At 34.1% G+C, this 22956-nt stretch overlaps 2 protein-coding genes across 2 annotated transcripts; both read right to left on the bottom strand.

The window, feature by feature from the left end:
• Nucleotides 1–6080: 6080 nt before the first annotated feature.
• Nucleotides 6081–9782, bottom strand: LOC25496224 (receptor-like protein EIX1). Its single transcript, XM_013596497.3, has one exon. The coding sequence runs from the start codon at nt 9780–9782 to the stop codon at nt 6081–6083; it is 3702 nt and encodes a 1233-aa protein (XP_013451951.2).
• An 8770-nt stretch (nt 9783–18552) lies between these two features.
• Nucleotides 18553–21921, bottom strand: LOC25496222 (receptor-like protein EIX2). The gene has a single exon (XM_013596495.2). The coding sequence runs from the start codon at nt 21919–21921 to the stop codon at nt 18553–18555; it is 3369 nt and encodes a 1122-aa protein (XP_013451949.1).
• Nucleotides 21922–22956: the final 1035 nt, after the last annotated feature.

The following is a 22956-nucleotide window of genomic DNA, read 5'->3' as shown; positions in this document are numbered from 1 at the left end:
CTTTATAGATAGCTTAGTGTGGTGACCAAGAGGAGTGCTAACGACTTTAGAATCTTTCATTCTAAACCGCTCCACCACTTTCCTCAAGTACCCCTGCTGAGATAAGAACAACTCACCTTTGTTCCGGTCCCTTATGATATCCATACCAAGAATCTTCTTTGCATTACCAAGATCCTTCATCTCAAATTCATCATTCAATCTTTCCTTGAGCTTCTGAATCTCTTGCATGTCAGAACTTGCCATAAGAATATCATCTACATAAAGGAGGAGGTAGAGAATGACTTTCTCATTCCTTCTCATCATGTATACACAACTATCATAGTTGCTTCTCACAAAACCAGCCTTTACTAGGAACTCATCAAACCGACGATACCACTGCCTTGGACTTTGCTTCAACCCATACAAAGATTTCTTCAACAAACACACTTTTGTATTGTCTTCTACAAAACCTTCTGGTTGTTGCATATAGATAGTTTCTTCCAACTCTCCATGTAGAAATGCGGTCTTCACATCCATTTGTTCTAACTCAAGATCATACATGTTAACAATCGCCATAAGTACCCTTATAGAACAATGTTTTACCACCGGTGAAAAGATTTCATTGTAATCAATCCCTTCCACCTGAGTAAAACCCTTTGCTACAAGTCTTGCCTTATACCTTGGTGCTTCGACCCCTAGTATACCTTCTTTCTTCTTGAACACCCACTTGCTTCCCACTACCCTTTGATTCTTAGGTAATGAAACAAGTCTCCAAGTCTGGTTCTTCTCCAATGAAAGCATTTCCTCATTCATTGCCTTCAGCCAGTCCTTGTTTTCATTGCTTTCTAATGCCTCCCTGAATTTCTTTGGTTCCGAGTCTTGCAATTCTTCAGCCACATTCAAAGCATAATAAATAAGGTCAGCATAACCGTATCTCTTAGGTGGATTAATGTGTCTCCTCTCCCTATCTCTTGCTAGCTGATAGTCAGGATTCACTATCTCTTGGCCTTCACCCTCATCAGGTACAGGAGTTTGATCCTCCTCTTCCCTTTCATCAGTGATAGGCTCCACCTCAAACTGAAGTTTCTCTGTCCCCGTTTCTGAGCTTGTATCCAGGTCTTTGCACTTCATCCCCATGCGGGTCTCATCAAAAGTAACATCCCTGCTTATAATAAATTTTGATTCTCCAGGTTCCATCTTCCACAGTCTATAACCTTTCACACCTTCAGGATAACCCATGAAAATACACTTCACAGCTCTAGCATCAAGTTTGTCTTGCCTGACATGGGAAAACGCTAAAGCTCCGAAGACTTTCAAGTTAGAGTAGTCTGCCGGTCTCCCACTCCAAACCTCCATAGGTGTCTTGAGGTCTATCCCTGTTGATGGACATCTGTTAATCAAATATGCTGCAGTACTAACAGCCTCTCCCCGGAAACTCTTGGACAATCCAGCTCCCAACCGCATACACCTAACACGCTCCAACAGAGTCCTGTTCATTCTTTCAGCAAGACCATTCTGTTGAGGTGTGTATGCCACGGTTCTATGCCTCTTGATACCTTTCTTCCTGCAAAACTCATTAAACTGTTCTGAAACAAACTCCAAGCCATTGTCAGTTCTTAATACTTTCAGTTTGGTACCAATCTGATTTTCTACAAGTGTATTCCATTCCTTAAATTTTTCAAAAGCATCACTTTTCTTCTTCAGAATGTAAACCCATACTCTTCTAGAATAATCATCAATGATAGACATGAAATATGAACCTCCCCCATGAGTCTTCGTCGATGCTGGACCCCAAAGATCCGAATGAACATACTCAAAAGGACTACTAGATTTATGCACCCCCACTTCAAACTTCACCTTGTGTTGTTTGCCTAATGTGCAGTTATCACAGAAATCTAGCTTGTTCAATTTTTCATTCCCTAGCAAACCTTGTTTAGCTAGCTCCACCAAACCCCTTTCACTGACATGACCTAACCTCAAATGCCAAAGTTTAGTTATGTCCCGAGTGTCAACACTAGCAACCGATGCATTTGCTATTATGGTAGAACCTTCTAAAATATATAGACCTTGTATTTCAGACCCCTTAGCCATAACCAATGCACCATGAGAAATTCTCATCACACCACGTTCGATTCTAGTGCAATAGCCTAGACCATCAAACATGCTTATGGATATTAAATTTCTCCTAAGTTCAGGAATATACCTCACATTCTTCAAAAGGAAATCACGATCATCAAATATCTTGAGTCGGATAGTACCCATACCTTGAATTTTACAAGCCTTATTATTACCAAGGCGAACTACTCCACCTTCTTTCAGCTCTAACGTTTCAAAGTACTCCTTTCTTGGACAAATGTGATAAGAGCACCCAGAGTCCAAGACCCAGCTCTTTTCAGGTTCCCAACTTGTCACAGTTAGTGCTCCAGCACTCTCATAACCTTCATCTTTGCTTGCAATCTGAACGAATGATTCTCCACCTCCATTGTCCTTTCTCTCCGGACAATCCTTCTTGAAGTGACCTGGATTATGACAAATAAAACATTTGTACTGTGTTTTATTGCCATCACCCTTCGACCTAGACTTTGACCTGGAATTCTTGCCCTTCCCATTTCCTTTGTTGTGACTTCTCCCCCTTGAGATATTCAAGCCTTCTCCACTATCATCAACCTTCAACTCTTTGAACTTGGTTAACTCTTTGGTTCTCAAAGCTGCTTGAACTTCCTCCAAAGTGATAGTGCCCTCTTTGCCATAAAGCATAGTATCCTTGAAATTCTCAAAGGACCTAGGTAAAGCACACAATAGGTGTAAGGCTTTATCCTCGTCTTCCAGATTAACATCTATGTTCGCCAAATCATCAATAATCTTATTGAACTCCGTCAGTTGCTCCATTATAGGTTTTGACTCCACCATACGATAAAAGTAGAGTTGTTGTTTCAGACACTGTCTATGTGCCAAAGACTTGGTCATGTATAATGAATCAAGCTTATTCCACATAGACACAGCAGTAGCCTCCCTTGATACTTCTCTCAACACCTTATCCCCAAGACACAGAATGATAGCGCTGACCGCCTTATCATTCATCTCCGTCTTCTCAGCAGGTGTCAGATGTGCAGACATCTGTGCTTCTCCCTTTAGTGCTTCAACGCACTTTTGTTGAATTAAGATTGCCCTCATCTTCACCTTCCACAACCCGAAGTCGTTTCTACCGGTGAACTTTTCAATATCCCACTTGGAACCCATGATACCTGGCTATTGATTTGACCTTTGCCCCACGGTGGGCGCCAATTGTTGTGAATTCGTTGAGAAAACCACACCAATAAAAAACTTGATGTGTGGAGCAAATTAATACCAAGTAATCAAATCAAACGGGTGGCAAATAATCCAAACAAAAACAGCAAGAGATAAAAGAGAGAGAGAGAGAGAGAAAGAACACAAGATATTTGTTTACCCAGTTCGGTCTAATGATGACCTAGTCTGGGGGAGAGAGCAGCTCTCCGATCCACTATAATGAATGAGTTTCTTTACAAAGAGATAATGAGTTTCAAGAATCAGTCTTCAAACCTAATTCTACCCAAGTCCCAGCCTCTTCCCGTGACCAAGAGACTCAATCCTAATAGTGTTTTGTTCAAGGTGAATCAAAACAATCCCAACCCTAGAGTTGTTGCCAAGAGAGATTCTCTATAAACCCTAGTTTGTTTGTTGGTCTAAACCTTGTTTTTCTACACACTTTTATCATCTGATACAAGGCTGTATTTATAGTGGAAAGTAAACCCTTATAAAACTGAAACAAATCTAACTGAAAATACGTTTTATTTTTATCTTCAGCGCGACCATCGTGGCACGACCCTGCTTCATCGTGGCACGATTTTTCCAGTAGCTTCCCAGGAATCTTGCTTCAACCATCGTGGCGCGATGCTTCTCCATCATGGCACGATGCTCCAGATTTCTGATTTTAAGTTAACTCTCACAAATTGGTATCAAGTGGCCTGCCTTATTTCTATTATTTCTCTGAGTATGTTTGTATTATTTTTTATTTTTTGCTGTTAATTTTCTTTTGTACTGTTTTCAGTGTATTGAAATATTAATGCACATTATTTTCATTGAATCATCAATGCACTTATTTCTATTCTGTAATAAATAAATCTTCTTAGTATTGAGATAATGTTTTTTGTACAACTGATTCTGAGACCAGTACCTTAATTGTTCATTTAATCATCTCAGAAATTCTTTTATTCCTTCATTTCTGTTTCTATTCATGACCAAAACACACTGAGCACTGTTTCCTTTTTTCATCAATGAATGGTTTATCAGTTCGATGCAGCTCTATATTTTCCATTTGCTCTCAAAAGCATCTCTTTTGAATGCAGTATTCATGTTTCAAAAGATGTGTAAACTCGCAAGCGAACATATTTTCGTTTAGTCAAAATATGGAATTCACATGTACTGTATATATGATGAATACCAATTAATTATAAACTCGTTAAACTAAGAGCATTCCTATTTAGCATGACTCAATGTATTTAGAAACAAAGGTTAGGTTTGGCAGAATGGACTAAACTCTAATAAGATAGTGAGCAAAATTTGAGTCTAACACGTAGATATTCACATTTAGTGTCCGATAATTCTCAAATAATTCATGTAGTTGGGATTTGTAATAAACAAATTGTGTTACTCTCTAAGAAATGCTTCCATTTCTCCGACACTTTGACATATTATGGAGTTTCAGTATTTTTGTTGTTCATAAAGGTCTCTGCTACAAAGATTCACTCCCAATCTGCTTGGTGTTTCCATCCTCCGGCAGCAAAAAGTGCACCACAAAGTCACTGTAGACCATCTCGACGCAGTTCCGCTTGTAATTTTAATCATTATTCTCCTTCAGCCTCTCCCAGCTTATCAATAAGCTACCATCTTTAACTTGCATCTTCAGCTTCTCTTTGTTCACCCCTCTCAGCACCGTTTCCACACAATTCGCTTAATTTGGCTAGCATATCTCATATTTGAAACTATATGTCACTTCCTCCCAGAAAACTCCGATTACTAAGACCCCATCGCCCTAAGAACCGGAGGGTTAACACCAATACAAAAAGTGTCACCAACTTCTTTTAAAACAAAGTAAAATCCCACTGTTATGAAAATCAAAGTAAAATGTTCTGAGAAGGTTGGGAAAAGGAAACTAATTACACTAACCTCTATTAAGGAACTTGCGCTCAGAATTGATGCATATTACATGATTCACATTACATATTCCTTTTTAGTTTCTCCATTGAAGTACGTCGAAAGTTTATACCCTACCATCCAAGTCACAAATGATATAAGTGCTTTCTGTGGTAAATCTAAACCACTGAACAACTGACCCATTTTCTCCAACATAGATAAGTTCTAAGTCATAAACAATTTCAGATTTTCATATTCTTCATGACTTCTGATGCATGACTATATATGTAAATTTCAGCTCCCGGCTGTAAATACTTCAACTGCCAGCTTACTTGGTCCGACTGTTAATATCCAGCGCTGCTGCGAGAACTATTAGGAGGGTATTTTTGTGATATGGAAGTACAGGAGAAACTGATTTTTTTTTTCAGTCTCAGTAAGGTAATTGGAAAACATTGAGAACTTGTGATTCGGTAAAATAAATCATTTCCCTTCAATTTTCAGTTGGTTTTCATGTAGTTAGTATCATGCAAGTTGATTACATGAGAAAAATGACACATGTATTTTCTACTTGTAGAATACTTCACCAATGTTTATGGCATAAATAAATTACACAGAATACAAAAGAAATTGCAAGTTGCAAACTCAATTCAACAAGAGACTACTACATAAGAGAAACACCCCATCAATCTATTTCTGATAGGATAGTTTCTCCTCGCCCCTTAACATCTATTAAAACACACAATTTGTCCAAATTACAAAATACGGACGTGTAAAATAGGGTGTCTTTTGCAAGTCCAAATTTTGTAATCAAGACAAATCAAGTGTTTTGAGACATGTTGGAGGTAAGAAGAAATCATCTTACTAGAGTTACAATGCAAATAATTCGCAAAACATTCATAAAAGAGGATAAACCATTCATCTTCCTAGAGTTAAAAAATTATTACCTATTAATCTTTGAGCCACCATCTGCATTTCACGTAAATATCATCCACTAAATTGTTCAAGAACTTGAAATAAGCATGTCGCCAAGAACGCTTGATTAGGATTGAACCAAATACTCCCCAAAAGCCTATAATAAATCCAAATGTCAGGCTTATGTAAAATCCACGATTGAGAAGCAAATCTTCATCGTCTTGAATTTTTCCATTTGGTTCATGTGGTGGCTCCCCTTTGACGCACAAGTTTACAAGTGGTGGTCCACAAAGATCAAGATTATCTTCGTAATTTGAGGCATTGAAACTTTGTAGTTGTGTACTCTTTGGAATCTCTCCAGATAATTGGTTATGTGACAAATCTAACACACCAAGCCGGTCTATTTGAGAAAGACTAGAAGGAATTGAACCAATCAACTTATTTCTAGACAAATCAAGAAAGTCAAGTGATGTTAGCTTTCCAATTCTTGAAGGAATTTTCCCTGTGAAGTTATTTCTTGATAAGTTCAATGAGACCAATTGAATCAAATTAGCTATTTCAGGTGGAATCTCTTGTGAAAAGTGATTGCTCGAGAGATCTACACTTTTTAGAAGAAACAATTGATTGTTGTTGAACACTTGTTCTACACCTTTCCATGTTAAGAGTGCATTCAATTCATATGGAATATCCATTTCTGTAAATCCTTTGTTGGTAACATACCGATGATTGGCAAAACCTTGTGATGAACCTTTAACACTCATTGAAGTGAAATTTTGAATGCATTTGGGAATCCCTCCAGATAGATTGTTCAATGATACATCAAAGAGTTGGATGTTTTGTAGGTAGCAAAGTTCGAGGGGGAAACTTCCAAAGAAGTGATTCCTTTGTAAGCTTAAAACTTGCAACTCTTTTAATTCACTTCCAATCCAATAAGGGATCAGTCCTTCTAATCCATTTTCTCTCAAATCCAGCATTACTAACTTTGTGCAGTTCATTAAGGAGAAAGGGATATCCTCCATTAAACTGTTGTTCCTCAACATTAATGCTTGCAGTTCTACGAGTGATCCCATTGAAGAAGGAATTTTCCCTGAAAAATTGTTGTGGCTCAAATCTACATAAGCTAATGATTTGAAATTTCTCCAACAATCTGGAATTCTTCCAGATAATTGATTATTTGAAAGGTCAAACTGGCCTAACGCTTCATCTATACCATTTTCACATAAAAATTGAATAGAGTTAGAGAATTTGTTTTTGGACAAATCAATAGATACAGAACCTCTGAGAAATGGTGGAATGGAGCCTTCAAATTGATTTGATGCAAGAGATAAAAAAGAACAATGATTTTTTACATGAAGATTCGGAATTAATCCTTTGAGATTGTTGTATGAAATGTTGATTGTCTTGCACTCTTGTGATGATAGTTTAGCCCAAAACCACTCGGGAACATTATCTGAAATTCCAGAATTAGAAATATCAATATCCTGAAAGTGATTTTGTGTCTGAATCCATTTTGGAAATGTAAGACCAAGTTTGCAAGATCCCAATCCTATAGTTTGCAACTGAAAAGGCGGGACCCAGTTTTCGGTAAATCTCAATACTAGTGAATTGTCAGACAAGTCTAATTCCTTTAACATTGACATACCAGAAAAATGGAATTCAGAGATCACACCATGTAAAGAGTTTGAATCCATCCGTAGTGTCCTTAGTTTAGTTGGAAACCGAATATCTTCATGTATCTCCCCGTTTAGCTTATTTTTAGAAATATCAAATATTTCCAAGAATGAGAATATTGAGAGATCAGGTAGTGTTCCATTGATTTGATTAAATCTCAAATATAATTGTTGGAGTGAGTATCTAGCACATCTAGATAAATGATGGATTATTACTTGAAGCTCATCACTGAAACTATTGCTTGTAAGATCCAATGACTTCAACTTACATGCATTCATCCAAAACGATTTTGGAATTCTTCCATCTAAAGAGTTTGCTGCAATGGAAAAATCTTCCATTTGACATGGCAAGCTACTACCTTCAGGAATCTTTCCACTCAGTAGATTATTAGAAAGATCCAAAAATTTTAATGATGTGAACATAGAAAGATCAGGTACAGTTCCAGTGATTTTACTAGAATAAAGATTTAACCATTGAAGTGAGTTTCTAACACAACCACTAGACAAATCATGAATAATTGATTGAAGGCCTTGGGTGAAATTGTTTAAATTCAGATCTAAAGAACGTAAGGTGCATATATTTCTGATGGATTTAAACATCCCACCCTTCAAACTATTTTGTGATAGGTCAAGTTCCTCAAGAGACCTCATAACTATGTCATAGTCATATGATGGAGAATCCTCCAAGAGGTTGTTGGAAAGGTCAAGCTTAACAAGATTGGAACTTATGTTTGAAAGCCACTGGAATACCATGAATGATGTGAACATGTTATCATATAATATTAGTTCTCTCAAATTTGGAAGCCTGCTAATCATTTTCGTGGCAAAATATTTTGGTGTGGGATTAACCAACTGATTACCCCTAAGGTCAAGATGAGTAAGATTGGGACTAATTTTCGACACCCACTCAAAAATACTGAATGACACAAAGTTGTTCCGAGAGAGGTCAAGGATAGAGAGAGAACTGGAAAAGTTAAGATTTAAAGGACTCGATGAAAGAGTAATATGATCAGAAAGACCACAACTTTCTAAACTTAGTTCTTTCAGTTTTGGTAGCTTACCAACCAATTGCAACCAACTATTAAATCTATCAAGATTAGATATTGACAACATCTGAAGATGGGTTAAAGAAGTTAGATTCAACAACCACTTACCTCCACTGTGATCCTCGTTGTCAATTATCAGAGTACTATCACCATATCCTCCTCCAAGATAAAGATCTTGTAGGTTTGTAAGCTTTCCAAGTTGATATGGTATTTTTCCTTTTAAAGAATTTCCAAAGAGATCAAGAAATTGCAAGTTGGAGAGATTTCCAAGTTGGGATGGAATCCTTCCTTCCAAATCATTGTTTTTGAGATGAAGAAATTTCAAGTTGGAGAGATTTTCAAGTTGGGATGGTATGCTTCCTTCCAAACGATTGTAGCTGAGATCAAGAAATTGCAAGTTGGAGAGATTTCCGAGTTTAGATGGAATGCTTCCTTCTAAATGATTGTTGCTTAGATCAATAAATCGAACATTGGAGAGATTTCCAAGTTGATGAGGAATCAAACCATCGAGATCATTCGAGGAAAGACTCAAATATTTCAAATGCGGAAGAGACTCAAATTGAATTGAAATTTTTCCACCAAAGCGACAACGTGAAAGGTCAAGGTATCTTATGTTTCTTAGAGAACCAAAAAAACCTAAACTATTACTGCCTTTAAAATAATTCCCACTGAAGTTCAAATACTTTAATTGCTTCAACTCCATCACTGACTTGTCGACATCACCTCCGATATAAAATTGATCTTCATTCTTGTTATAATCACCATGAAGATCGAGCATAAGTACATGGCCAGTGAGGTTGCTGCAACGAATTCCATACCATTGGCAGCAATCTGCCGTTGTCCAAGATGACAACATGCCATTCACATCAATAAGGCCAGCCTTGAATTTAAGGAGTGCCTGTCTCTCACTTTGTATGCACCTAACAACCTCTTTTGAACAAACAAGGTCTGCTTGCAACGCCAAACACATGAGAAATATTGTTTGTATCAATTTCAAACAAGATGGATTCATCATTGGCATTGTGGTCATCGATCACAAGTTATTTATCAAGATATATTTGTAATTTGATTGATTGTTGTGTGTTGTTACATTCACAATAGCTGAATTTATAATATACTCGAGTCTTTAGAGTCCAATATTATATAATATAGCCAATTGCTACGAGTCTATATTGATTTTTGTGTGCATTTTTTTTTTAACCCTCCAGTTTCAAGCTAAGAGAGCCTGAGTAATCTGAAGTTCGGCTGTGAGAGAAGTATAGTCTAGACAAAAATTGTTTCACCCAAAAATCGTACTTGAGTTTTCCCAAATAATTCGTCATTTAAGAAAATTTATTGACCACTTGAATTCAATTGCTCGTTTATTATTATGTGTGCTTCATTAGAGAAGAAGTCAATTAAGGCGGCAAATAAATATTATTATATGTAATGAAAAATAGACTTTACAGGCAGACCTTACCTGCTTATAGGAAAAAGTTTGTCACATTTCATTATCAATAACCTTACCTGCTCCCAGCATTGTACGCTATTCAGACACTCTGGAGAAAATATGTAAGCTATCTACAGTTGCTTGGAAGACATTTATGCAAATCCTCCATAGCAATTTTTTTTTTTTTTTTTTTTTAAGTTTGGGATGTGATTTTTAAGGCTGATGACTAGAATTATATAGGATTTTTAGTTTAGTTTTAGAGTCATTTTAATTTATGTGTAAGTATTAGTACCTTTTCTTTTTGAGTTGGTTTTCATGTAGTTAGTATCATGTAGAATAATAAAATACTAAAAAAAATATCATTGGTTACTAAAAAGTGTAAGACTCGTTGGAATGCTGATGAGAGGTGAAGAGGGAGAAATAGTTGAAGTCTCATTTGAGAAAAACAAGATGACAATTAAAAAGATTTGCACAATATTTAGAAAATTGACGATAGTTGAAGACTCATTGGAACTCTATTTGTTTTGATTTTCCGTCTTTGTGCGGTGTGTTTTTTATTTTCCGTCTTAGTGCAGTGTTTATTTGATTCAGGTTGGAAGATTTGCTTTGAGCAAGTGCAAATCTGATCAATGACTTTGGCGTCGTCAACGTTGCAGATCCGGAGACATGAGTATTCCGGAGACATGAATATAGTCATATTAGTCAAATTTGTAGGCATATGTATTTTTCCAGTTTTATGCTATTAACATGGATGTTGTGAGTTTGTTCACAGATTCATCCTTTTGTTTTTAGCGAATTTGGATTTATTTTATATTTATGTACACTATCAATTTGAATGAATGAATAATATTGTTTATTTTTGTAAAAAAGAAAAGACTTCGAAACTCTCGGAGCAATCAACACGTCAAGTAATAAATAATCGATGACTTATAACCACTACATGTAGAAAAGATTAATCAGAAATTAATAATTTTGAAAGATTATTCATGAAACTTGTGTGTAGTAGTATTCACATTAACTTATTCTCAGGTGAAGGCAATTAATAATTTTAGGTGAAGCATAGTTAAAGTTATCATAGTTGAATTGAGGTTTTGCATTGAACAAGCCCTTCTAAGAAAATTATAGTTGAAAGCAATGACCGCAAATATTCTCAATGGTAGTTCTAACACAAAGGCCTGAAACGTGCATAAGTCGACCTATCGTATGCTGAAATTCGGTTTTTGTTGTTTGTTGTGAAAGTGCCTTAAAATTGAAGAAATTGGAATTTTGGAAGCAGAAAATCGGTGGTCGATTTTCAGGGTTCGGTGGCCGATTTTGACAGCAGGAAATAAAATAGAAACGTATTTTCGGGCCTAGATTTGTTCCAGTTTTATTGAGGATTCTTTTTATATAAATATAGGCTTTGTATCAGAGCAAACCTTGAGATAGAGGGGCTGAAATAAGGGTTTAGAAAGGCAACAACAAAACTAGGGTTTATATAAAGTTTGTCTCTTGGCAACAAACACTTGGGTTTGAGGGTTGATTCACCTTATGAAATTCTAGCGCACTTGTTTTAATATGTTCTGAATGATGTTTCAGCGTTTGCAATGTTACGATTAATGTTTCAACATCACGCGATAAACAAGAAAGAACACACTGTTGATTCTACCAAGCCAGGAAGGAAATCCACTAGTGTAGTCCTTATTCAATAGCTCTCATCAAGCTCATTGTTTACACTATATGACCGAGGACCTACCCGTCCCATCTCACTATCCTAATGGTCAGTCACAGCCCTAGTGACCTATCAGACCTAAACCAAAACAAAAGTAGAAGTTATCTTTCAACACAAACAACTAACAGCTTGTTTCACAACTTCGGCGTAGCACAAAGAATAATATTCAATACCCACACACAGTCCTAACAAGTATCACAAACGATACAAGAAAGAACACACTGTTGATTCTAAACTTGCGTCACAAACGATACAAGAGCAGAATACATGACTCAAACCCTAAAAATCTAAACTTGTAGAATGACAGCTTGAATGAATAACTGGGTCTTGAAGTCTTCCTTATATACTGAAGTAGCACGGGCTAAATAATTTGTTGGGCTTCAGCACAAAGCACATCGGTTCAGCTAATCTGCAAAACAAGAATCAGAAACAAATCTTGAAAGTCCTAAAATGTCGGAACATTTATAGGATCGTTCTAAACAATAATAAATATTTCCTAAAATATAATATCTACTTTAGAAATATTCCACAACTAATTCTTAGAAGATATGCGTGTTGCTTGATCAATAAGATAAGGAAATATTGTGTCCTTAAACAATAAAGGGTGCACGTACATATAGGCGAGAACTCAAGCACACTGAACCGTGCCAGGATGTTGGAAAATTGCATCCAACATCTTACAAAGATGCCTAAACACATGTTGAAACATTGGTTCCAACTTACATCAAGGATATTTGTTTTAGCAACAATGTAGCCATACAAATATCCAACAATCTCCCCCTTTAGCAAATTTTTGGCTAAAACAAATTAATGATTATACTTATAAAACTGAGGGATACATAAGACCATTCCTCCAAGATCATGAACACATACCTATGAAGAAACAACTAGCACACAGAATCTAAAGAGATACCTTAGATATACTTCCTCAAGTCATCACGAAAAAATTCATAATATTATAAGAATCTCTCCCTAAAAAAATTAGAACTATTTAACAAAACATGAATTTAATATGAATTTTTACGGTTAAAAATTCATATTAAATTTGTGTTTTGTTAAAAAATTCTAACTTTTTTGTGAATTTTTTTTACAATATTCTACACATTTCTACACAATTTCATTAAAAAATCAAAAAAATAACTTAAAAATAGGGACTAAAACTAGTGACTAGAAATTTTATAGGGACTAAAAGTTGAAGGAGAATTTTAGAGGGACTAAATGAAAAGTTGGTATATTTATAGGGACCAAAAACATATTTAACCCTTTTTTATTTAATTATATTTAGGTATACAATCTTACTTAATTTACACTATAGGGCTTATAACAATAAAAATTTCACATCAAATTCAACTCACCATATACGCTCATAAATTTTGTTCCATTCCAAAACCTAGAACACACATAACATGCAATTTCTTCTTCATTCTTCTTTTTGTCTTGATTGTTCAATTCTCTCGTTCCAGAACTGCTGCCGTTTCCAATTATTGTGAGAATCATTGCCGTCCATTAGATTCCAGACATCGTGAGATCGCCATTGTTTCCAAAAGTTATATCCACGAATTAATGTTCACCTTATGAAATTCACGTTTGTATTAGCATTATTTATTATTTATTTATTTCACTTTTTCTTCTCTTCCATAGCTTTAACCGACCTCACACCGTCTTCGCAACATCAACAAATGTTAATTTCGGCAACACAAAAAACACCAGGAAAAAAAACAACATAACAACACAATATAATGATTTGAATAAAACAAATTTCAAAAGTAAATTTAATAATCAATATTGTACAAAATATAAAATTAATAATCAACGCATTGAAGATCCATTTATCTTAATCAAACGCAAAATATGTGTGATAAAATACAATTTTATATAATATGAAACAACTCAATCAAACTAAAAACCCAAATAAAAATGGAAGCATCATTGGAATTCATGCCAAAGTTGAAAGTCACCACTGTCACATTATAAGTGTGAAACGGTTGCAATCAAGTCACGATAGTAGTCAGAAAGAAACGAAAATGAAAAATCAAGTAACGATACCTGATGTGATTATGAAAACAACACAGATTCTCACAATGTCTGGAATCAAAAGGACGACAACGATTCTCACGATAATTGAAAACGACGGCAATTCTGGAACAGAGAATTGAACAATCAAGATGGGAAGAAGAATGAAGAAGAAATTGCACGTTATGTGTGTTTTAGGTTTTGGAATGGAACAAAATTTATGAACGTATGTGGGGGTGTGTTTGGTAAAAATAAGCTGCAAGCTAGCTGAAATCTGAAAAACTAGCTTATAGCTGATGTCTTATAACTGATAGCTTATAGCTGAAAAGATGGTTTATTAAAATTGAAGTGTTAGGTAAAATTAGATATTGAAGTGGCTGATAAGTATAAAATGACATAAAAGGACATGTTTATATATATATATATATATATATATATATATATATATATATATATATATATATATATATAGAGAGCGCGAGAGAAAAAGATATTTTTTCTAATGTATTTATTTTTTAATATTTTAATTTATGGTTAACTATGTTTTGGATCCCTATAAATATCCAAACTTTTGGTTTTAGTCTCCAATAAATTTTCACCGATAATTTTGATCTCTGCTTATTTTTTTTTTTGTACAAAAGTGGGCAAAATTTCATTGATCTCGACTTTTATGAATCCCGAAAATAAGAGAAAAGTGGAAAAAAAAAATATAAGCAAGAATATATAAAATTTTACAACGTACCGTAGACTAGTTATAGTTAAATATAAAGCATTTATTTTAAGAAATATATATAAAGCGTTCATTAAAAATAAGATAAAGCATGACAATTTTTTTCCAAAGGAGAAAACGTGGCAGTTGTTTTATTAAAAAATAAGCTATGAACTTGGTCGTTATTTTTTAAGCCATGAACATATTTTATTAAAGAATAATTAAATTAAATTAATAGGGTTAAAATTGAAAGGAAATATAAAAAAAACTACCAGGTATAAGCTCAAAAGCTAGTTGAAATAAAGTATGAAAAAGCTTGCTGATTTAATTAAAGTGTTTGGTAAAATTAACTTTTGAAGTTACTAATAAACACAAAATGACTTAAAAGTACATATATGTTTAATTTATAAAAAAAATTAATTTTATTACCCATAAATAATCTAGCTAAGAAATTATCATAATAATTTTAATTTATTTCAAAATAATTTTATGGATAATTATTTCTTTGATTTATATCGGTAAATATGTTCAAAGAAAAAAATAATGATAAATATTTATAGATATTTTTTTTAAGGAAGAAATAAATATTTAGATATGAATTTAATAGAAAGTGACCGTGTAAAAAAAATCAAATCTAGAACAATATTTCAACCAACAGGAACAAAAAAAAAATCAAATAGAAACGAAGGATTATGCTTGTTCCCACGAAAGCTTAATCAACGAAAACCAAGAATATCACAAACCCACATATGTTTTCCGCCAAATACTTATTTAATTTGTTTTTGTTTAAAAAAAAAAAAGAGATTGATATGAAATACTACCTCCGTCCCTAATTATAGGACCCTTTTGAAAAAATAACGGGAATTAAGATAGTGGATATTTGTATTAAATATGTTTGTAATTACTATTGTTTTTACAATTTTATCCTTTAAGAGAGAGTTGGTTTATGTTTTCAACATGTTATTTATTGTTGATTGAAGAAAAAGATGTATAATAAATATGGGCATGTATGTAAAGAAATAATTAATGTAGTTGGAAATAGCAAATGGGTCTTATAAAAAGGGACAATTTTTTTTCTTCCAAAAGGGTCTTATAATTAGGGACGGAGGTAGTACTACTATTTCGTGTTTCCCGTAGAAATCCCTTCGTGGAATTTAGCATTGCTCAGAAACCAATGTAAAGCAAACTGCAAAAAAAATCAAGCACTACGTGGGAAGTTTTTCCGTTTTACGTGGGTAGTTTTTTTAATAAAATATAATATTAAAGGTTAAAAATGGAATAAAATGTAAAAAACTACAAGCTATAAGCTCAAAAACTACTTGGATTAGCTTCTTAAAAAACGCTAAAAGCTAGTGAGAATCCAAACACATCTCATTCTATCAAAACTAGTTTATAAGCTAGTCCAACAAGCTATAAGCTAGCTTTTTTATGTTACCAAACACAATCATGATGGGTTGAGTTTGATGTAAAATTTTAATTGTTACAAGCGCTATAGTGTAAATTAATTAAGATTGTATACCTAAATATAATTAGATAAAAATTAAAAGTTACCTTATTAAACTTGATTTTTTTTATAGAAAAAATTGACTAATTTATTTGACATTTAATGTTACATTTGTATATTACATTTTGATTGGTTGATATCTTGAACGGGTAAATACCCTAAACAAGATAGGGTAATATAGAAAAAACCAATTTAAATAGAAAGGCAGATTTGTAACTATTTTTAGGAACATCCTTAAAAAAAGAAGAAAAACAAAAGACAATGACATGCTTAAGGTACAAAACATGTAATAAAGACAAACTTTTAATGAAACAATATTTAGAATGATGAAAGTGAGTGTAAATTAATTAAATGGGTGTAAATAATTTAATAAAATTCATAAAAATAAGTATAATTAAAGTGGGCGTAGATTTCGAACTCACACTTATTGTTTTAGGTTGATTTACCTTGATAATTTAAACATTAGTGTTTTTATGAAATGAGGTTACTAAGTTATTAAGTTACTAAATGAGGTTCTCATTTCCTTATTTCTCATGTATTTGATTTAATAATACTTCTGAATGTATGAACTGAACTGATTTATCAGAAACTGTACGTGGTGGGCTGCAAGGAGTTTCACCAAATTGGTACAACCCTGGTCATGATACAGCATTAGTCAATCTCTATTATTGTCAACCCTACAGCATCTCTATGCCTTGTTGTTTTGGCATTTGCAACAGAAAATATACCGTTGTTTCTCTTATATATTTAAGGGAGGAGGATAGGCCTAAGATTTTTTTTAATTTTTTAATTTTTAGTTTTTCTCATGATCAGATTAATATTGAGTTGATTTAGTCCAATTATTTTTACATACACGTATTTTTCTGTTGTAGATGACTATGGACGTTTATCGATTTTATTTCGGTTGTAGATGACTATGGACTTTTATCGATTTTATTTTGGTCCGATATATATATATATATATATTCACATTTAGTGTCCGATAATTCTCAAATAATTTATGTAGTTGGGATTTGTAATAAACAAACTGCGTTACTCTCTAAGAAATGCTTCCATTTCTGCGACACTTTGACATAATATAGAGTTTCAATATTTTGTTGTTCATAAAGGCTTCTGCTACAAAGATTCACTCTCAATCTGTTGAGTGTTTCCATCCTCCGACTGCCAAAACTGCGCAACAAAGTAATTGTAGACCATCTCGATGCAGTGCCGCTTGTAATTTTGATCATCATTCTCCTTCAGCCTCTCCCAGCTTATCCAATAAGATACCAAAGCACACATTCTTATCACACACAACCTATTGATGTTGTCTCTATTCCCGTGTTTTTATCTTAAATCATGCATCAAAACAATATGTCACGAAAGGTATGCAAAAATACTTAATATGCACCAGAATGACTTACCTTATGCACCAGAATAAAAGACAGAGAAAAAAAAATTACTAATATTTTTTGCTAAATTATGAGCAAAATGACATGAAAGGGAATAGAGGACGTCATATGGGTTTAACGTGCTTAGTTGCTACAGCAGACCCGATTGCCTTGTATTTTTGACTGGCTGCTACGGTGAAACTGTTGTAAATCCGAATATGCCATCAACATATAAGAATTCCCTGTGTTTTTTTTGCTCATTTTACCATAAAGTTTGCTTAAATCAAAGTAATATGTTCTGAGAAGGTTGGGAAAAGGAAACTAATTACACTAACCTCAATTAAGGAACTTGCGCTCAGAATTGATGCATATTACATGATTCACATTACATATTCCTTTTTAGTTTCTCCATTGAAGTACGTCGAAAGTTTATACCTTACCATCCAAGTCACAAATGATATAAGTGCTTTCTGTGGTAAATCTAAACCACTGAACAACTGAACCATTTTCTCCCACATAGACAAGTTCTAAGTCATAAACAATTTCATATTCTTCATTACTTCTGATTCTGACTATATATGTAAATTTGAGCTCCCGGCTGTAATTACTTCAACTGCCAGCTAACTTGGTCCGACAGTTAATATCCAGCGCTGCTGCGAGAACTATTAGGAGGGTATTTTTGTGAGGTGAATGCATGAGGAAAATGACACATGTATTTTCTACTTGTAGAATACTTCACCAATGTTTATGGCATAAATAAATTACACAGAATAGAAAAGAACTTGCAAGTTGCAAACTCAATTCAACAAGAGACTACTACATAAGAGATACACCCCATCAATCTATATCTGATAGGATACTTTCTCCTCGCCCCCAAACATCTCCCAAAATACACCATTTGTCCAAATTACAAAATCAGGACGTGTAAAACGGGATATCTTTTACAATCAAGACAAATCAAGTGTTTTGAGACATGTCGAGTGAGAGGAGAAATCATCTTACTAGAGTTACAATGCAAATAATTCACAAAACATTCATAAAAGAGGAGAAACCATTTAATATTTGAGCCACCATCTGCACTTCACGTAAACATCATCCACTAAATTGTTCAAGAACTTGAAATAAGCATGTCTCCAGGAGCGCTTGATTAGGATTGAGCCAAATACACCCCAGAAGCCTATAATAAATCCAAATGTCAGACTGATGTAAAACCCACGATTGAGAAGCCGTTCGTCATCGTCTTGAACTTCTACTTTTGGATCATGCAGTGGTTTCACTTTAACACACAATTTTACAAGTGGTGGGCCACAAAGATCAAGATTATCTTCGTAAAATGAGGCATTGAAACCTTGTAGTTGTGTACTCTTTGGAATTTCACCAGATAATTGATTATGTGACACATCTAACCCACCAAGCCGATCTATTTGGGAAAGACTAGAAGGAATTGAACCAAACAACTTGTTTTGTGACAAATCAAGAAATTCAAGTGATGTTAACCTTCCGATATTTGAAGGAATTTTCCCTGTCAAGTTGTTTCTTGATAAATTTAGTGAGACCAATTGAATCAAATTTGCTATTTCAGGTGGAATCTCTTCCGAAAAGTGATTGCTTGATAGATCTATGCTTTTTAGAAGAACAAATCGATTGTTGATGAACAGTTGTTCTACACCTTTCCATGTCAACAATGCATTCAATTGATATTCACGGATAAATTGCGAAGTGTCACTGGTAGTAATAAAAGTATTATCGGTAAAATCTTGTGTTGAAGCTTTCTGAGTCATTGAAGTGAAATTTTTAATGCATTTAGGAACTTGTCCAGAAAGATTGTTTAATGAGAGATCAAAGAGTTGAATATTTCGAAGATAGCAAAGTTCTACTGGTAAACTTCCGAAGAAATGATTCCTATGTAAGCTTAAAACCTGCAGCTCTTTTAACTCGCTTCCAATCCAATAAGGGATGACTCCTTCTAGTCTGTTGTCTCTCATATCAAGCATTACTAACTTTGTGCAGTTCATTAAGGAGGAAGGGATCTGCTCTGTTAAGCTATTGTTCCTCAATAGTAATGCTCGCAGTTTTACAAGTGATCCCATTGAAGTTGGAATCATCCCTGAAAAATTGTTGTGACTCAAATCTACATAAACTAATGACTTGAAATTGCTCCAACAGTCTGGAATTCGTCCAGATAATTGATTATTTGAAACATCAAACTGAGCTAACATTTCATCTATAACATTTGCACATAGGAATGAACGAGAATCTGAGAATTTATTTTTCGATAGATCAATAAGTCCAGAACCTCGTAGAAATGGTGGAATGGGCCCTTCAAAATCATTTGATGAAAGAGATAAAAGAGAACAGTGATTTTTTACTTTTAAATTTGGAATTGATCCTTTAAGATTATTGTTTGAAATGTTTATTGTATTGCACATTTGCAATGATAGATTATCCCAAAACCACTCAGGAACATTATCTGAAATTTCAGCATTAGAAATATCGAGAAATTGCAAGTACTTTTGAGTCTTAATCCACTTAGGAAATGTAGGTCCGAGTATGCAGGATCCCAATCCTATAGTGTCCAGTTGAAAAGGTGGCACCCAATTTTCGTTAAATCTCAATGCTAGTGAATTGCCTGACAAGTCTAAATCCTTTAACATTGACATACCAGAAAAATGAAATTCAGAGATCACACCATTCATAGAGTTCGAACCCATCCGTAGTGTCCTTAGTTTGGTTGGAAATCGAATATCTTCATATATCTTCCCGCTTAGCCTATTTTTAGAAATATCAAATATTTCCAAAAGGGAGAATATTGAGAGATCGGGTTGTGTCCCATTGATTTGATTAAAGCTTAGATCTAATTCTCGGAGTGAGTATCTTGCACATTTAGGTAAGTGATCGATTATTACTTGAAGCTCACCACTGAATCTGTTTTTGGACAGGGTCAATGATTTCAACTTACATGCATTCATCCAAAATGATTTTGGAATGCCCCCTTCTAAAGAGTTTGATCTGATGTCGAAATATTCCAACTGAAATGGCAAGCTACTACCTTCAGGAATCTTTCCACTTAGTTGATTAGAAGAAAGATCCAATGTTTTCAATGATGTGAATATAGAAAGGTCGGGCAAAGTTCCAGCGATTTCATTATAACTGATATCTAACACTTGGAGTGAGTTTCTAACACAACCACTAGACAAATTTTGAAGAATTATTTGAAGGTCTTCTGTTAAATTGTTTTGACGACTCAGATCTAAAGAACTTAAGGTGCATACATTCATGAAGGATTTAAACACCCCACCCTTCAATCTATTACCTGATAGGCCAAGTCTCTCAAGAGAATTCATCACTATGCCATAGTCAATTGATGGAGGAGCCTCCAAGTGGTTGAAAGAAAGGTCAAGCTCAACAAGATTGGAACTTATGTTTGACAACAACGGGAATATCATGGATGACACAAAGTTGTTCACAGAGAGATCAAGGATAGAAAGAGAATTGGAAAAGTTGAACTTGGATTGACTCAATGAATGGATAAAATGATCAGAAAGGTCACAATTTCTTAAACTTAGTTCTCTTAGTTTTGGTAACTTACCAACCATTTTCAACCAACTATTAAATTTATCAAGATTAGATATTGACATCAGATGAAGATGGGTTAAAGAAGTAAGATTAGACAACCACTGACCTCCACTGTGATCTGTACTGTTGTCAATTGTCAGATTAATAATGTTGTCAATTGTCAGATTAGCAATGTCATAATACGCGCTTCCAAGATAAAGCTCTTGTAGGTTCACAAGCTTTCCAAGTTGAGATGGAATGCTTCCTTCCAAAAAATTGTAGCTGAGATCAAGAAATTGCAAGTTGGAGAGATCTCCAAGTTGATGAGGAATCAAACCATCTAGATGATTCCACGAAAGATTCAAGTATTTCAAATGCGAAAGAGACTCAAATTGAATATGAATTTGTCCTCCAAAATGACAATTAGAAAGATCAAGGTATCTTAGGTTTCTTAAAGATCCAAAGAAACCTGGTAGAATACTCTTTCTAAAATTATTTCCGCTGAGGTTCAAATATTGTAATTGTTGCAACTCCACCAATGACTTGTGGATATCACCCCTGATAATATAATTATAATCATCATTATAATTACCATAATAATTACCATGAAGGTCGAGCATAATTACATGACCAGTTACGTTGCTGCAACCAATTCCCTTCCATTGGCAGCAATCTTCTGTCGTCCAAGATGACAGCATGTTGTCATACACATCAGTAAGGCCAGCCTTGAATTGTAGAAGCGCCTGCCTCTCACTTTGTATGCACCTAACAAACTCTTTTGAACAAACAAGCTGGTCAGCTTGCAACACCAAACATATGAGAAATATGGCTTGAATCAATTTAATAGAAAATGGATTCATAATTGACATTTTGGTCATCACAAGTTATGTATTTGATTGTTGGTTTTGTGTACTTATTTACATTGCCAATAGCTGCATTTATAACATATTGTAGCCAAAAACCATTGGAAAAACAAAAGAACATGTGAAAGAGATGTCAATTAAGTCGGAACATAAACATGCGTGTGGACCTCATAGAGAAACAAATACGACATTTGTTCCTTGATTATTTGTGTCGGGTTATGATAATGAGGCTAGTAAGTGAATAATAGAGAGAAAAAAGAATCTAGGATGAAGACAAGACCATAAATCACGTGTAAAGTTCTCATGTGTACATGCTTTTTCGTTTGAGAAGTAAAAGCATCATTCACACTGACTATATACTTTTTAGAGTAATATTAGCAGTAACGCTCTCTTTTCAACACTTTTTTAAACATTTTATTAATGGTTTAAATTACTGTCACTCATTGAAAATGAGTTTCATTTAAAGTGGTGGAACATACACTAATTTCATCTCATAAAAAAGTGAATATTAGAAAAAATGTTAAAAAAAGAGTGACACTGTTGTACTTTTTGTTACCATTTATATGTCCACGCCTTTAACATTGACTAATCCCCTATCATAAACGTGTGGCTTCAAGAAAAGGGAAACAATATTATTAATAGTTTGAAATTAGGGAAATCTAGATTCAAGTTGAAATTTTTATGTGAAATTCTAGAAATGTTTTGATCGAAGAAAAATAGTGAAATGATTAGAAATGAGTATTAATTAGAAAGTCCTAAAAATAATTCTAGACTTATCTACCGTTATATAAAAATATAAAACAATTCTAATTGTTTGTAGGGAATAAGTTTATAACATTTTATTAGATATCAAATCGTAAATACATAACCATATATCATGACTATGGAACTTAGAGGTGTTTGCGATGCGGTTTGGTTTGATTTTGAGGTTAAAAATTATCCGAACCGCAAAATAAAAAAGCATGTGTTTCGATTTGGTTTGGTTGACGTTTAAAAAAAAACTCAAACCAAACTAAACCAATGCGGTTTCAGTTGGATCGG

Source organism: Medicago truncatula, chromosome 6, assembly GCF_003473485.1.
Source record: "Medicago truncatula cultivar Jemalong A17 chromosome 6, MtrunA17r5.0-ANR, whole genome shotgun sequence".
NCBI classification, from domain to species: domain Eukaryota; kingdom Viridiplantae; phylum Streptophyta; class Magnoliopsida; order Fabales; family Fabaceae; genus Medicago; species Medicago truncatula.
Note: the sequence above shows the minus strand (reverse complement) of the source record. Positions and strands in the feature narration are given on the sequence as shown.

Bases quoted from the DNA above. Each gene is read 5' to 3' on its own strand.
- LOC25496222 (XM_013596495.2), bottom strand. From the start codon at position 21,921: ATGTCAATTATGAATCCATTTTCTATTAAATTGATTCAAGCCATATTT.
- LOC25496224 (XM_013596497.3), bottom strand. From the start codon at position 9,782: ATGCCAATGATGAATCCATCTTGTTTGAAATTGATACAAACAATATTT.